Raw genomic sequence first — 17,283 nt, forward strand, 5'->3', positions numbered from 1 at the left:
GATGGCAAGACATGAGAATAGGACATTTTCCTCTTGTTACTATATTTGCATGGATGGGAGTACTTGATTTGGTCAAATATGTCTAATACTTAAATCAAAGAGTTCGGACTGCATTGATTGGTGCTTCAATGAGGCTTTTGTGAATGTTTGTTCCTCGACCTCGCTCTCACTGCCGGAGCAGAGATGGGCAGGTTAGGGGTTGAGTCGTGCGACCGCTTGGAGGTTCAGGGTTAGCGCTATCAATGGCCTCCGAAGAAAAATGGCGAGTTCATGCTTCCGGAACTTCGATGGTGCGCCGTGAGGCTTATCTAGGCCGATGTCTGAACAAGAATTGCCTCGTTTCTGTGATGCTTAACCAAAAGAATACACCGGCGATTGGACGCATGTGGTCTTGTATAAACTATCGACTTTCGACTGCAGTGATTCCAAGCCATGACTCAATAAGCATGCTGGCTAAGCTTAATTGAAAGTTTCCGTGGAAATTCCCGTGTGGCATGATTAGCGTACTGTGGCGGGGCTTAACTCCTTAAGGTTACAGGGGAAGAATTGGTAGAATTTAGAAAGACGAGTCAAGACACCAGCTGTTCAGCTTCCCGCCACAACTCAAAATTTCCAATAGCCAAGTTGAGATGCTACGGCCAATTCAGAAATGTCTCCGTCTCTGTTAATATTCAATTTGATACCCCAAAAAATACAAAAAGCAACTCAACATCAGCCATGAAGACTGAAGTGATTGGCATTCCATTTACGCGCCCTTCACAGTCTTTTCCGATCTTCATTCCTTCCAGCCATGACCGTCCCAACTTCTCCGCGGCTTAGTCCGCGTGACACTCTCTTCGGTCTTCTTCTGCTTCCATTGGTTTCCGCAAAATGTGTTCCTCGCAGCAACCCCTCCAGCGGCCCCCAGCCTGCCAAACTTGCCAACACCTTGTATGTAGGGTGCTTCGTCACAACCCTTATTGAAGGCTCGGCAATGATACCATCTCAAATCGGCTCTTATAAAAATGAGGCCATGACTGCAGAGCTCTGTGCTACACAGCACTGCAAAACATCTGCCTATTTCGCCACGTTCGATTCAAACAGATGCTACTGTCACCACGCTGCACCGACCAAGCGCGTTGCTGAGTCGGAATGCTCTTCGCCGTGTGCAGGATCCAAAACCGAGCTCTGCGGCAGCAACACCAGGGCCAACTTCTATCGTCGGGACCCCCGCGTCTTCACACCCCCTACCGATTCCAGCACCACCAAGCTGGCCTCGTTCTCGTTCAAGAGTGATTCCGACCTCCAGCTCTGGACTGGCTCTAAGGGAGCAGAATCCTCCTTCGTGCCTGGAAACACCAACCCCACGGCGCTCAAATTAGAGTCGAGAACGTCGCTGACAACGTCTGTCAACGCCGCGATCGGTGCAACTTATCGGATTTCGCTTCGCTACATGATGGGAAATGCTTGGAGGAGCGGCCGCCTCATGACTCTTGAAGCCTCTGCTGACTCAGGAGAAGTCTACAAGAAGCAGATGGCTGAGTTCAGTCCTGGATTCACTTTCGAAGAGTGGCAAACCATGTCTATTGAGGTTACTGCCAAAACATCAAAACTTTCTGTCAAGCTGGAGTACATACCCACGCCGAATGGGGGCTATGCGATCTGGGATAATCTGGCGATCGACCTCATCAAAGCCCCGAAGTCCTGAGCCATCACCAGTGTTACCCAGCATCAGACGATTTCGTCTGTTCTGATTGGCGTTCCGATGCATTGACCAAACCTGCATCGTCGACCTGATCCGTGAACATGCTGGCCGAGGAAATCTCGAGGAATGTAAGGCTAGGATCAATGTGGGCTGAGCGCGATTGTGATACAAATGTGTTGTGCAATTGCTTGATGCTCAAGTCAGACTTGCCATCGGCCAGACAATTATGATCAAAAGAGTTGCTTTCGCATCAAGGTATTTCTTAGTATCTTAGTACATTCCACTTAACTATCTAATTATTTCCTTCATCTAAAGTAACAAAAATCAGAAAGACCTCGTTTGCCACAGTCTTTGTTTCATGGATTCAATTTGAAAGGTGGAAAGAGCAGGAGGACGATCGAAAAAACAAGGGTCAATAGAACAAGTCCTTCTTAATGCGCACAAATTCTAAATCCAACTCACATCGTGTTAGAACTCGGCCAGGAAACTGAAGCATGTTCATGTTCCCAGCAAAAGGTGGCTGCTAAAAAGTGTACCTAAATGCAACCGCGAATTTTCTCCTAAGAGTACTCTTGCTGAGCCTGCCTGTCAGCATAAGACCTTCTTTACCAAAGCTCGAGACCTTGGTTTTGACAAACGAGGAGTTACAGTTCTTGTCCAAAAGTCTGAGCCCACCCGCCCCACCAGGGGTCTCCTAGCCACTAGCACCTAACCTCCTAACTTCGATAAATTTATTAAATAATGTTATATAGTAAAATAGATTATATTAATTAAAAGTCTGAAATCTAGCGTTTAATATTATATATATAAACTTCTAGCTTTCTAAATAGCTTTTTAGTAGTATAGTAATAACTTATATAAACACTAAATAAACTCTTATAATATAACCTACTACACTATATATAAATACTACTTTACCTCTTTAATATTTATTATACTACTACTTAGGTAAATAATATAAGGGAATATTCTATATACTTATTACTTTAGATATACTTAAGTATATTTAATAAAATTAAAATTAAGCGAATAAACTAGCTAAATAATAACGCTGATACTTTAAGTATATAACTAATTTATTAAGAGTTTTATTACATAGATAGATATATTATCTTACTAAAAATACTTTATATTATTATAATCTAAAACTAAACCTTTTTTTAGAACTTATATATAACTGTATACTATATACTTATTCTTTTTAGAAATTAAATCTCTCTATATAAAGATAAATAAAAATCTCTATATTTTATAAATAGCCTCTTAATGTATTATAATAACTTTTAGTTTATTATAATAGTTTAAGTTAATAAAAGTTTTATTTTATTTCTTAAAAAAGTAATACTAAACTTATATAATTTTATAAAAAAAGGTAGATTATAGTAAATACTTATTAGTATATATAGTTTAAAAGTTAGCTAAAAATATATCATATACTAAGTATTATACTTTAACTAATTTATTATTTTTACCCTATTAAAATATATTTTATATAGCTACTTAAAATATATTTTAAGTATAAAAAAGATCTATTTTATAGCTCTCTATTTATAGTAATTATGTAAATAGAAAGCTTAACATATAATAGTAATTAATATCTTTTTATTGATTATACTAATAAAAGCTTTAGTAGTTATCTTAAAGTTTTTTTAAGCTATATAGTATATATATTAAATTTTCCATTTTATTAATAAATAAACTTTATTTATTTAAAATAAGCTTTTGAAAATATATTACTTAGTGAGATATATAATAGCTTAATATACTACTCTATATAAAAATATAGAAATATTTAGTAATAATATACTAATTTTAGCTATATATTACTATATACAGTTTTAGTAATAACTTATAATTACTTTATTAATTAGTACTAATTTCAATACTAAATCGATTTACTTAGAGGGATATTTACAGTAGTAGTATAAGTAGTAGAAAGAGGGGTAGGTTAGGGCGCGTCGCGAGATTTGCGTATGTGGGGTGGGTGGGCTCAGACTTTTAGCCACTGACTGTAGCAGGTTTCCGCGTTGTGCAGTGTAGGGGCGGTCGGTACCCCATTACACATCATGGTCAGGGGTTCAGGGGTTTCCTGCATCCATCTTCAAACCAACAACGTGAAAATAGGCAACGCTAGGCAACAGCCAGCCAAGACTGCAGCCATGAGGGTCCTAAATCCACATGACCTCGCGACACGTTAAGAATTAGCCATGCTTACCGCCTGACGCCATGCTCGATTGGCTTGGGGAGCTACTGAAAATAGCGCGGTAGCCTGCGTGTCTAAATTTGACTTCAAGAACCTTGTGGCTTCCCTAACAATTCTTCCTAGCAATCCTCTCGATACAAAAACGAGAGAAATTCCAGTTGCACCACTACAAAGACTGCACAATACTCAGAGATCACCATCGCCTGTCTATCAACGCCGACCTCTCCACCACCCTTAATTGACACGTGCTCAACGAGGGTCTGGCCACATGTCGAAAACACCATTGACCGCCCGAGACAGACTAGTTCTGCATCACTGGGCCGAGCAGCAAGGCTCGCAGAAAACGCCGACCATTCCAATGGCAATGCAGTGGATCGCCGAGAACCTGGGAAAGGGTGTGGAAGAAGACTCGATCCGATCCGTGCTCAATAAGAGAGATCTCAATGAGGGTTTCCACACCTTTGTGAGTTCGCCATCCAATGCGCTTCAGGGCGGCCAACACTGACTTCAAATCAAGGACGACGGGGAGCTGAACAAGCTTGTCCGACCAGGATTTGGTTTGGGTGTCAATGCTATGCCCGAGAAAATGTTTCCCAGCGCGGTCCTCGATTGGACCGCCATCACATTGACGTACTCGGAGCTGGCCATCATGTGGTTCATCGAGCAAATCACCAACAAACCGGATTGGCACGTGAAAGTCTTCAACGATGACATCGCTGCTAAATGGAAAGCCGAAGTCATGACTGTTGACTGGGCTTCAGTAGGCCTGAAATATGCTCACTTTGATGACGACATGTTCGAATGGGTTCGTCTCATGCCTCACCCTCCAACTCAACAAGACCGCCCAGCTGACATTATTCTAGTCTCTCGAGGAGCTCCGACAAAAGGCCAAGCTGTACGAAGCCACAGGGATCATTCCGGTCTTTGATTATTCGGCCGCTGTGATCAAGTCCGACAATGCTCTGACGCCGCAAATCAAGGAAGAGCTGAAGAAGGCCGTGGCCATGCTTGAGGATGTCCCGGATGCACACAAGGATTGGCACCCCGGTAGCGATGAGAAGGTTCTTGACCTTGTTCACCCGTCGCTTTGGCCGCTTGCCTACGGCACGACCCGCATCCTATCTGACAAACGGATCCCTTTGGCGGACACAATGAAACACTGCGGCAGAGGAGACGTCATCCCGACTCCTGACGAAGATGTGGACCTATGCTGGTCTACCAAGTTCCAGTGGCTTCCTTGCGAGGTTGAGCTCGACGATGACAAACCTCGAATTGCAAGCTACATCAACAATGTACATCCCACCAAGCATGCGGATCTGTATTCGGTGATCGAAAAAGTGCTGGGTAAGGTCGTACCCCTCTGGGATGTCGTTCACCGATGGCCCGAGAAGTTCGAATTCCAACGCCTGTGGATGCCCAAGGTTGGGAGGTGTTGCACTACCCCCGAGATCTGCAACAAAGGCCCTTACTGGTGCCGCCCTGAATCCCGCCCTCAGGAGTCGGATGAGCAGCCCCGCGAAGAGGACGAGTACAATGACGACTTTGAAGATAGCGACGACGAGCCTGAATTCCTGACTTGGCGCAGAGACAAGATCTGGTACAACGCGACTCATCCTCTCTCACGGCCGAATATCCCTCCCTACACCCGAATGCCCATCACTGGCGAAGGTGTCAAGTTGCAAAAGGGTTTTTTCGACAATGCTGAGCGGATTCAAGTCATCGTGAAGCTTGCAAATATCCATCTCACTCCAGAGAAGCCGACTTACGACGGTGGCTCTTGGCACATCGAGGGCCTACTGAATGAGCACATATGCGCCACGGCCCTGTATTACTACGATAATCAAAACATTACGGAGAGCCGACTAGCCTTCCGAACTAAGTCCAACAGGGAAGATCTTATGTCGGAACTCCAGTACGAGCAGAGCGACTTCTACTCCATCGGAAGGACCTTTTGCATCGACCCCTCGGGCAATACTATTCAGGACCTCGGCAGTGTACTTACTCGCGAAGATCGCCTCATTGCTTTCCCGAATGTTTATCAGCACTGCGTAGCCCCCTTTGAGCTCGTCAACAAGACAAAGCCAGGCCATCGCAAGATCCTAGCGTTGTTCCTCGTAGACCCGGACGTCCCCATCATTAGCACCGCCAACGTGCCACCGCAGCAAAAACACTGGTTTAGAGACGAGGTGACTACGGGACGGATGCCGCCTGAGATTATCGACATGGTTTTTGAGAACCTCGAAATTCCGTTTGGTCTCGAAAAAGCGAAGGAGATGAGATTGGAGGTCATGAAGGAGAGAACAACAGTTGGGGATAACACAAACTATCGTGTTCGCTCGAATGATTTCAACTTTTGCGAGCATTAGATGCAGCTAGAAGAGTCATACGTGGTCGAAGATCAAATCGGCTAACAGGCGCTGCAAAGTACGACACTTTTACTCTCCCCATTAACATCCATGGATTGCACTCTGATAAGCTTGACATGATACCGATGTCAATGTACTGCGACACGCTCTCGGCAGCTGGCAGCTGAGCATGTCTTCTTGATAGACTTTAGCTGGAACCTTCGGGTGGGTTCGTCTTGAGATCTAGCTCAACATGTATCTTGCATTAAGTTGCATTTACGAAATTTGAGGGTCTATTTGGTTATCGTTAAGAGACACATGGGTGCTGAAGCCTTAAGTGCAGGCTAATTTGCTCCGTGCTAAGCCAAAGTTTGTGGTCTAAAACATGAAGGGACGTAGATGATAGGGACGCTCACTGTGGGATTTCCAAGATTCATGTCGGAGTTCTGGCAAGAGAGGTAAGGATGGAAGTCCTGTGATTCAAGGGTGGCTTAGGAAAAAAGATCGAAATTGTTACTTCACTGTGCGTCCCAGATTTCATAGGTGAAGATGTAAATATGTGTGAATTTGGAGAAAGGTGCTGGCGCCTACGAAAACGAGTTCATTCAACACATATGTTCCAAGTTGCTAGTCAATTGACTCAAGTCCTTTCTCGTTTCCTCTTCCATGACCAGTATGAGTCGTGGCTTTCTCAGATGAATATCGAGGTGCGCTATAACAGCCTTCAAGCTTGATTACTTGAACCAAGCGAGGCACTACTCTGGCAAAAGATCTCCAGACGCTATCAAAGCTTCAAAAGTTACGCAATGCCCCTTCTGATGTCATATTATTGCTGCTGCTATTGATCACAAGATCATTTACCAGATGACCGGAGCGTAAATCCCGATGATAGTTTCCGAGTCACGAGTAAATCTTCAAAGTTCTACTGAGTAAGTGACTTCCCCATTGGGAATCAGGAGTCGGTCCTTAGATCCGACTCGAAAAAGCTCCGTTACTTCCTGAAATCCAGCCTTCTATACCTCAAAGCTAATCGCCATCCTCGCCGTCTGGTGACGTGAGTATTCCTGCCGAGCAGACGGATTCGGAATGTTTATCGCCAACCGAAGGAGCCAGCCGTGAAAGAGGCCTCGGCCCGGCAGGAGGAAGTAATCCGTGTGAGTGGAACATCACCCCACGCCCGACCTTCCGGATTCGTGTTCGCTTATGCTAAACTTCCTTATCACGGATGATTTTCACGGAGTTCGCGGAGAATCAAGCTTCATCGAAAAACACGGACGGGAAGCTAGGGAATGCGGTCATGGTTCGTTGGGGCGGAAGAGATGGTGGGAACGTCCAAGTATAAAACTGGCAATGCCCTCCCGGCCTGATGAACGAAGAAAACAAATCATTCTAACCTTACCCTCATCCAAGCAATATCACCGTTACATATTACTACACACCACTACACACCACTACTGCGTACACACCAAACCACCTTAGTTTTGTCAAACAAGCATCGTCATTCCCGTCAATCTGAACTTTATCCACGTGGCTGGGCTCTCGTACCCGCATTCCCCGAAAACTAAATCCTGACAACAGCACGCCCATCTGACTTCTCTGTTTCTCCAACTCCCCCAAAAAGAAGATGAAGCTCACCACTGCGGCCACTACCCTGCTCCTCTTTGCCACTCCCATCCTCGCCGGAGTCGCCCCCGCTAACGCAGCGGATGAGTGCGGACAGCTCGGAGTCATGTCTTATACCGCCGGCTCTATGGACGAAAAGGGCGTAGACCCCTCTCAGATCCGAAAGTGCAAGGAGCATCCTCTTGGCCCGAACCCTCGACCAGATGGCTCTGTCGGAACTCGCCCCAACTATGCCGCGGCCGCTGCCGCTGCAGAGGATGCCAATAGCAACACCAGCGCCCCCCTCACTGCTGAACACTGGTGGTGGAAGTATGGCTGGGGCAAGTGCTGGGACGTTGACCCCGGCGAATACGGATGCTCCAGGGGCTACTGTTACAGAGCTTGTGATGGAGACGGACGGTGGTGCTGGACTGCTCGGAACCGTGGCTACGGATCGTGGAAGACTTGTGATGCTAGGGCTGATTGCAGAGTTGCCGACGACATTAGCTGTGGGAAGGGATGCAGGGCTTGTGGTTGTTCTTGCTGAGCGTTCGCTTTCGCTTATTCCTGCTCTTTGAATCCTTGTTCTTTCAGCCTAGCGGTGCGCCTTGGTGTTGGTGTTTAGCTGATGGATTGATGTAATACGCTTCTCGCCGCGTCGGGCGATTTGAGTTTTGTGATTGGGTTGGCTCGGTAGTTTGCTAGTAAATATTTGTTCTATTCCATTCCTGCACGTGCTACTTCGGACAGAATGACCGTCTCGTCCCAAGAATTGAGATAAGCTTCAGGAATACATAATCATGTAGTTAAATGAGACTTTCAACAAGTGGATACTAGTTAATAACACTGCGTATGCAATCAGACTTTACCAACCGGCAAACGGAGAGTTCATGTAGCTAGCAAGCTTACGCCTCAGCCAACCTTCCCGAGTCAGGATATTATTGGTGATAATCTCCCGACGCATCCTTGAGGTCCAGACTTCTCTTGAGTTGCTCCTGAGAATCCTTCAAGCCATTTTCCCTGTTGAAGGAATGAAGGATCTGACCGGTTATCATTACTCAACAATTACTGCTCAGCAGATCTTTTCGAACCCCCTAGACTGAAAGTAATCGTCCTTCTCCCAACAACTGAATTGGTGCTCACGTCATAGTTCTGACTCCTAGCCGCGACATCCGCATAAGTTGATCTTTGATTATGTTTCGGTGTTGACGCTGAACCACAATGACTCATCCCAGCGCAGGCGCTCTCTGTACTGTTTCCGGTGAGCCGAGGCATATTCCCATCTTTGATGCGCCCGCCAGCCTGGGCCTGCAGATCTGCCCACCCCTTATCGTTCCTCCGAACGTCCGATACAAGGAATCGGCGTCCCCCATGCTCGAACTCTCCAGCAAAGTTGCTAGACCGGGCTATGCGTTTCATCCGTCTCCGTCGTGCATTACGAAGGCCTTCCCGCCCCCGAGGCATTTCGGCAATGGGTGAAAACGCCTGAGCCTCAAAATATTTGCCATCTATATCGGTGACAATGTAGACGTCGAGGCAGTCGTCTGCAATTTTGCGACTTTGGACTCGGTATTTGTTTCCGATGACATTCTCTGTAAAACCAAACGATTCGTTTTGAGGTGCGTATAAGTTGACGGTGCTTGTATGACACATCCTCTCGGCTTGGAGTTCCAGATGCTACGAAACTGCAAAGAGGTAAAGATTAGTGACCATGCTTCATTGAAATAGACACAATTCTTGATGTAAACGATCTGAGTACTCACAAGTAAAAAGGCGGAGAAGATGCTTCAGTGATCTCTCTAAGTAGATATAACATGTAAGAGATGACATCAAGAACCTTATAATCCATTCAGAAAGGCAGCTTTTCTGCGATTTGCAGTTGAGTCACAAGGCCGTGAACTTGCCGCGAACGTACGTGAAAAGATTCATGACATTGCACCCCACGAGGACACATCCGGGCATTTAAGCCTCATCATATCAGCTGAAATCAAGAGGCAGGGTAACAAAGTCAATCAATTGAGTTTGGTGGGCCGAGAAGAGTCCTGTGTTCCCATGTTGATGGGCCTAGCGCAAGCCTTCATATTTTTTGTCCCAGCCTTACGGGCCATGGTGAGGCACATTCGAATCTTCGATCCCATGGTCGGGGTTCGTTTATTGGAGCACATGAATGTCCGATCGGGAGGATGCCCTGAACTAAGCCGAAAGAAATACCGAAGGCTCTGCAGCGTGACGGGTACAATCCATGAGAGTCAGATCTAAGCGATGATTGATACACAGGGGTGCTTAGAATACTTCACGGCCTGTTAGAAATGAGCCTCAACAAGGGTCTTCGAAACCAATGATACGTCTGGAGCTCACCGAAAATTAGGCAGAAATTGTGCTCAATCTTCGCGGCCCGATGCATTGTGTCATGAGGAGGGCTGACGTGAATGCCTATTTTCTGGTTGTATCGAATGCCTGGTCTCGGCCGCCTTGCCTTGGCCTGCGTGTGGCTCGCCTCCTAGGGCGAATGTGACCAGGAAATCGACACATCATGAATTCAATGGCTCTGATATAAAGAGACCACAAACTTCATGCTCTTGACTAATGCACCAAAACGCATCGACATGACTGAGTGTGTCTTCCTACTTTCTGCTTCGCATTTTCGGCTTCATTTGCTTCCACGTCTCAACTCTTCTTAAGACTTTATTTTTGCTGCACCTGCTGTATCACTAAATGCTGATCCACTCGTGTTTCGCTAACGCAGGTTAGTGGGAGGGGGCCTCCACACGTGTCGACTGAGCTCGAGTTGCGCGCGTCGAGATGAGTGAATCGATGATTACCGCAAGATAACATGGCTCAGGATAAGGGTAAATGTTCATAGATTAGAGGCGCGATAAATACATAATGCCCGTTTCTGGTGATGACACGAATACCTAACGAAATAGAGAAGGGTGTATTTGAATGCTAGCTATTCATATCTGACTTGGCACAGAGGCAAATGAAAATGCGACATGGTGCTGCAAAGCTGCCGGGATTTGAATGAAGAAAATTGAAACCAAGTGGGAAATTGATCAGACTGGCTTTGTTGATTTGAAGACGGTCGTTATTCGATTGGCGTTGATGGTTGTACGTATGCCCGGCCGCAGTCAGCACTGCCATCTCCGAACAGCCCCGGAGAGCATAAGGTTCAGCCGTGAGAGCTGCGGGAACTGTTTGGTGGGCGTCCGGCCTTCTTCTTGCCGCAGACTCGAATATGAATCAAGTGAGCATTAAGATCGGCGAAAGACATTTTACAAATGCAGACATAGACCTCATTTGCAGAAATCCTTCCCCTACAGCTGCCTCTCAGGTGTCGAAGGTAATTGCTTTTGCGTGTGACCTGGTAGCTACATTTGCATGTGTACTGAGGATCGCTGTCCTCACGATGCACCTCTGTTGCGTGCCTCCGTGCTTGTCTTGAGTCGCCGAAGGTCTTGTGACAGCGTTCGCAAGTAGTTATCCCAGAGCCGTCAGTATTGACGCTTCGATTGCTGACAGCATCCCAGCCGGGCGATGTATAGGTGAGAGATTGACCCAAATCATCTAGCAGGCTAGGCGTGGTGGTGTTTGTCAGAGTGTGGTAGGTAGGGGAAGCAGGGTAGTAATAGGGCGTCAGGTATTTTGGTCCGGGGGCTATTACATGAGTCCAGGGCGAAGCGTTTTGATGCCCCAGACCATTTCGCACTTGCTGCAGTGCAAGTTCAGGGTCCAGACCCGAATACTGGTCTGTATGCTGCAGTGCAGGGGTTGGTGGGGAGAAAACGGGAGGTCCAGGATGGAGATCGATTTCTTGGGAATAGGAACCCGAAGAAAAGTCAAGATTGTCTAGAGCACCCAGATCGGAACCCGCGAATTGGACGTACGCGCTTCCGTAGGTGGGCGTATAGCCTTCATAGGCGGCCGACGCGTCCTGACCGATGGCCTCGGAAGTAGCATAGTAACCACTGCCGTACCCGTGGCCAGCGGTCTCATCGAGGGAGCGCGACTGGTTGTCCATGCTTGCAGGTGAGCCTGAGAGATCACTCAGGTCGGGGGATACTTATGTGTGACGGTCGGTTCAAGGATGATGGTGCCGCGAAGTAACTGTGGACTGGTTAGGAACGAGCATATTGGTTCGCGCATTGGTTCGCGCACAGCGATCTGGCCCCTTGTAGGCGAGCCACTTACCAACTGGTCTTATTGTCGGGTCCAAGACGAAGTACTGCGGAAGTGTTGATGTTGGAGGTCTTATCGGTAGTGACGGTGCCAAACAGAATCAATCAAAGAATGAAACGAGAGAAAGAGAGGAAGTCATGAATGAGACGGGGACAGCAGGGTTTTACGAGGACGAAACGTGAGGTTGATTTGAGGTCTATTTTCTCTCCAATGCGGTCGAAAGGCGACAAGCGTTGGCGTAACAGTGCTAGACAGCACCACTCGTGAGCCCAAGCCAAGACCACCGGCGCGTTACCCTCCCTTGGGACAGTTTTAACGGGGAATGGGTCGGGCAAGAGTGGTAATGCCATGCATCAAAAATGCACCTCAAAGCACAGTGTTGCAATACTCATGGAGTAGCCGACTCTGCTCCATCAGTGGACAAGCCTCCCGCGAGGCCATGTCACGACACATCTCGCAGCAATCCAAGCGTGTGGCACAACGGCAAAGCCATATAGTGACATATCATTGGGTGCTATGGTGCCCTATGATCACTGAAAAGCCAGGCCAGCAAAACTTTGGCCCCGAAAAAGGCCGCTCCGTCCTGTCGTCAATTAACCTCTTCAGATCTACCGTTGCCATCACGGCCCCGGCCCAAAGACCCACATTGACCGGCCGGCGCTGGAAAGGAAGCTCGGATGGCCTGTGCCCCCTCGGAGTTCAGCATTCATGCGAGAGCTCGGCTGCGAAAGTTCTGACATTGCCTGGTGGTATGATACCACAACTTGGACCAATCTGACCAGTACCTATCCCCATACTGAATTGTCCTTTCATTCGTCCCTGTAGAGGGATGTGCTGCCTACGTCATTGACTTAGTTGATTGTTCTGATATCTCTTGGAGCAGTTCCGTTAGGGCACCTATTTTAGCTGCTTGTTTGTGTGAAGGTAAATACACTGAGAACATTGTCTCCGATGCCATGAGTCTCTATACATAATACATACCCCAAAACCTACCTGTGAGCCAGACCGAGTCTTTGGTGTCATAGTGGTTCCTAAGATTTCTGACTAAATTTATATTCGTCTAGAGGATAGGCCGGTATGCATGTGGCCATCTCTGACTTTGAAGACTGCTGTATATCGGAACATGGATGGGAAGATTGTTAAAGTGGCATTGGAGGCCTTCTTGCGATATTTATGTTGAACGGGATGATCGATTAGACTCAGGCAACAATGCGTAGCAACTGAGTTTACTGTAGTAACCTTCGCTTTAGCTTTGTACAATTGCGCAGAGTAAGCCTCCAAATCAAAAGCGAGGCTCAGTTTCAGAATGAAATGATCGTGAGATCATGCATTCGACACCGAGGCCGACGAGTCCCAATGCCGAAGACAATTGCAATTTCTGACCTGGAAATACTGCGTTGCGCCATTGCAAAGATTGTGCGGCCTTTCCGCCCAGCCCAAGCTGCCTTCGGATGTCTGCCTGGTCGCCTGTTACCGGCTTAGTTTTGGCGCTGTACAGCGGCCAGCCAATGATGCACCCAATAATGGGCCTCAATGGGCACTTGGAACCGCCTTCAGGCGTGCTGCCTGATGAGACGCCTACTTGGGCGGAGATGCGAACGAGCGCATCATGAATCTTGGACAAAGAGGGAAATTTACGCAGATATTTGAAGGCCCAAGACGCCGCTGTTATGATACTTTTCGGAACGACACTGCACTTCATTCTTCAAACAAACAACTCCATTACAATGCTTTACCTGGTCTCTGGCGCCTGTCCCTTCGCTTGGGATGATGCCAATTGTGTTGCCACTGGCCCAGACGCGATGCCCCCCGGGATAGCTTACACTCGCTGACAGATCTGCGGTTGCGAGGGGGAAATCAAACGAAGCGTACTTTTCTCTCTGTTGATGGCATGCGCGACATATTACAGCGTCGCTAGTGCAAAGCAGCGGACAGTCTCAAGAAACGCTAGTGATCTTGTCACGTCGCGAGACACTCCTCACCAAGGTAACATCAATTTTATCCACGAAGAATAATCAGACGGAGCGAAATAATTTGAAGACGCAGCCTGGATTGATGCGCTAAAGAAATCTAAGTACGAGAGCCTCTAGCATAAATTAGCCAAAAGGCATGCACCATATCACCCTTGCAACCCGTTTTTATCAATACACCAACAACAGGCAACTGCCAAGAGAGCCTACAAACATCCTGACGGTGCCGCAAAAGCCAAGAATCCGGTTTGGCAAGACGTCACGGCCGTTCGTTCAATATTGAATTGCAAGTCGTTTCAGCGACGCTGCTTACAGTCCTTGACATGATTCGAGTGTTCTTCCAAGTTGTTGTGTTCCGTCCCGCAGATGCAAAAGAAAGATGGCCCGGTCTTGTCCTTCATCTTGCAGGACTTCAGATGCCGAAGGTAATTATCTTTGCGTGCAGTAGAATGGACACACTTGCACATGTACCATGCTGTACCATGAACTGTTCGCATGTGGCGCTGCAGCTCTCTGGGGGCGCTCAGAGTGCTGCCGCAGTGCTCGCATTGCGTGGAGCGATTGGAGTTATTACCCGTCTGCCGGCTATGCGACGCAGAGTTGCCGAAAGCATGCAGGCCCGGGTATCCAGGGACTTGGATGGTGTTGGGGTACAGAGGAAGATACTCGTGCCCATGCATTGCTGCCAAGGGCTGTTGAACTGCAGTGAACGAATTCCAAGACTCGCTATGCTGACTGCTCTGCAATGCCATTCTGCTCTCCAGTGTGGTACGGCCTGGGTCACCATATCCTTCGAGGTACGCATGCCCGGGCCCAGGAACAAGTCCGGTAGCTCCGCCCGTAGCGAAGACGGTACCCGAATGATAGTAATCATTGGAGTAATGATTCCAATTCCCTCCCGTATTCATGATCGGGTAGGCTGGTGCATACTGCGCAGAAATTGTGTCCGTATCGTTATCGTTATCGTTGTAATGTCCACCGACATAGCCAGCTGTCCTGTCTCGGGGATGCGACTGGTTGCTCATATTCACTGTTCCGGGAAACTCATCAAGTCAAAATGTTTTGTGGTGGCTGCAATTCGGTTGCAGGCAAAACACTGTGGCACGCTATTAGTTCTCATTTCTAACGTCACCACTCCAGAGAGGGCCAAGTCAACAAAAGGAAGGCAATTACATACAAAAAAGGTTGTTAAACCAGAGTAAGATGTATTGCGGTTGAGGCGCGAGTGAAGCTGTGAAATGAATGAACGTGCTGGAAGCTGAAATAGGGCAGAAAGCATCTCGCTTTTGTGAAGCACGTTGTAGACGTTCGTCCAAGTATCAGGAGGCGGAATGGATTTTAGGCACATTGCCTAATGTGCCTCTATGCCTCTGAGGGCATTTGTCTACGTTGCCATTGGGCTGGTGTTGTAGGAGAGACACATCGTGATGGCTTGGAGGAGCCTCAGAGGCACGTTTTTCAGTGGGGACCGATTGAATTCCTGAACCAGCAGGATATCCCACCCAGAGCCCTTTGCGATTAACGGTGCCTCAGAGACTTGTGTGGTCTGGGCGGCAAAGAGCGCTTCAAGCATCGGCGAAGTTTGGTCGGCATGAACAATCGTCTCTCCCTCTCTTCACTCCTGTTCTATTTCCTTGTGAAACTAACAAGTCTTGAAGTCATGTCAATAGAGATGGAAGGTTGTAGCAGAGGACTGCAGAGCCAGAAATCAGACGTGAATGGCTAGAACAGCCTGGAACAGCGCGCTCAGTGAGCTCAGTGAGTGCCTGCTTACCAACTGAAGCAGGAGGGAGCGGAGCGTGGCGCAGCGGGGAACAACGCACCGTCTCACGACAACGGAAAGTGTAAAAAGTCCACCGGCAGTAGGTTTTTGGCTTTCTCTCGTTATCATTTCGTCCCTACTGATGGTCATGAAGAGCTTCGTATCTTGGTTGCAGAGTGCTATCATGGTGGTCTGCTCGGTGGTAGAGCGGTCGCATGTTGCGATGCTATTTGGGACGTAAGACTTCGGGACGATTGGAACTGGAACGCACTTACTCGCACAATGCTTGAATTGGTCGATATTCTGTGAAGACACATCACGGCAAAATACGGAAAGGATCTATTTAAAATGTTTTGTTGATTGTGTATGCCTATCAATTTTACGCAGAAGCCCCCTGAAGTCAGGCTCGAACGATGTAGTCAATATTAGATTGAATTATACTTTCCGCTTTGTTCTCTCCAGCCACTCTTGGGACGCTAGGCAATGCCAGATCCACCAAATCCAGCACACCAGGCGTGCAGATTTAAGCTTCGCACCGACCTAGACACAGTTTGCGCCTCTCTGTTGCCTCATTCACATTATCTGGATAATTGTGGTGTTTTGACAGCATCGCCGCGTAAGTTGACCTAGGAGATTCTGCCGGCCCACTTTCGTTGATGTTTGCTGGAATCACAGCCCGGAATTTCTCGATGCAGTCTTCCGGAGGCGGGGGCAAGTTTTCTTGCTGTCGTCGCCCGCCCACTTGTGCCTCCAGATCTGTCCATTCTTTCTGATTTCTTTGTACCCTTGAGACGAGGAAGCGGCGCCCCTCGTACTCGAATTCGTCCTCGAAGTTGTCAGAGCGATAAATACGCTTCATGCGCCGTCGACGAGCTTGAAGCAGTCCTTCCCTCTCTCGCGGCATCGCCGAGAAGGCCTGAGCTTCAAACTGCGCACCATCTGTATTCGTGACGATGTAAAAGTCAAGGTAGTCGTCGCTGACTTCAGGTTTACGGCATTTGATCTGGTATTTGTCTCCAATGAGGTTTTCATGGCCGCCTGAATTTGTGGCAACCGCCATTTCGGCCAGCCCTATAGGAGCCCGAGTCTAATTTGAAATTCGTGATCAATTATCTTAGCTGCTGAAAATCTGGAGTTGCTGGACTTACTCTCAGCAGAGCGCTAGGCATGTTGCGAGAGGTTTCGTCGTTTCTAACGGTTCCTTGGGAGACAGTTGTACGTTGAGAAAGATGAAGCATACGAGAAACAACTCCAAGTGCCTGTTATAAAGACTCGATGATAACGCATGTTCAGATTCGTAGCTCAGCAGGCATCACCGAAGCCTTGCGGTTCAACTTCCAAAGGATGAGTCTCATTATATCAGTCATACTGACTGGGCTCACGAGGTATAAGCCTGCGGCCGTGCCATAAACTACACCGAGCATGATCTTGCTCACGTATCCTCAATTGGCGAATCGGATGCATTTTCGACTTTGAGGCACATTTAAAATCCTTTCTGGCCTTTGCGTGTGAAGAATCCGCATGCCCGCGCCATCTAGGCA

General features: G+C 47.6%; 3 protein-coding genes across 3 annotated transcripts; all 3 read left to right on the plus strand.

Annotated features, from left to right (window-relative positions):
- Positions 1-973: 973 nt before the first annotated feature.
- On the plus strand, positions 974-1,687 carry CGCA056_v001513 (uncharacterized protein; the record flags this gene model as incomplete). The annotated part of the gene is made up of 1 exon (XM_037316773.1): positions 974-1,687. One exon carries the CDS (start codon positions 974-976, stop codon positions 1,685-1,687), a length of 714 nt encoding a protein of 237 aa, XP_037185782.1.
- Positions 1,688-4,245: 2,558 nt separating this feature from the next.
- CGCA056_v001514 (uncharacterized protein) lies at positions 4,246-6,253 on the plus strand (the record flags this gene model as incomplete). Its single annotated transcript, XM_037316774.1, has 3 exons — positions 4,246-4,350; positions 4,405-4,692; positions 4,751-6,253. 3 exons carry the CDS (start codon positions 4,246-4,248, stop codon positions 6,251-6,253), a joined length of 1,896 nt encoding a protein of 631 aa, XP_037185787.1.
- A 1,603-nt stretch (positions 6,254-7,856) lies between these two features.
- Positions 7,857-8,381, plus strand: CGCA056_v001515 (uncharacterized protein; the record flags this gene model as incomplete). The annotated part of the gene is made up of 1 exon (XM_037316775.1): positions 7,857-8,381. One exon carries the CDS (start codon positions 7,857-7,859, stop codon positions 8,379-8,381), a length of 525 nt encoding a protein of 174 aa, XP_037185788.1.
- Between the last annotated feature and the right edge of the window lie 8,902 nt (positions 8,382-17,283).

Source organism: Colletotrichum aenigma (assembly GCF_013390185.1).
Source record: "Colletotrichum aenigma strain Cg56 chromosome Unknown KSG_Cg56_contig01, whole genome shotgun sequence".
In the NCBI taxonomy this organism is placed as follows: domain Eukaryota; kingdom Fungi; phylum Ascomycota; class Sordariomycetes; order Glomerellales; family Glomerellaceae; genus Colletotrichum; species Colletotrichum aenigma.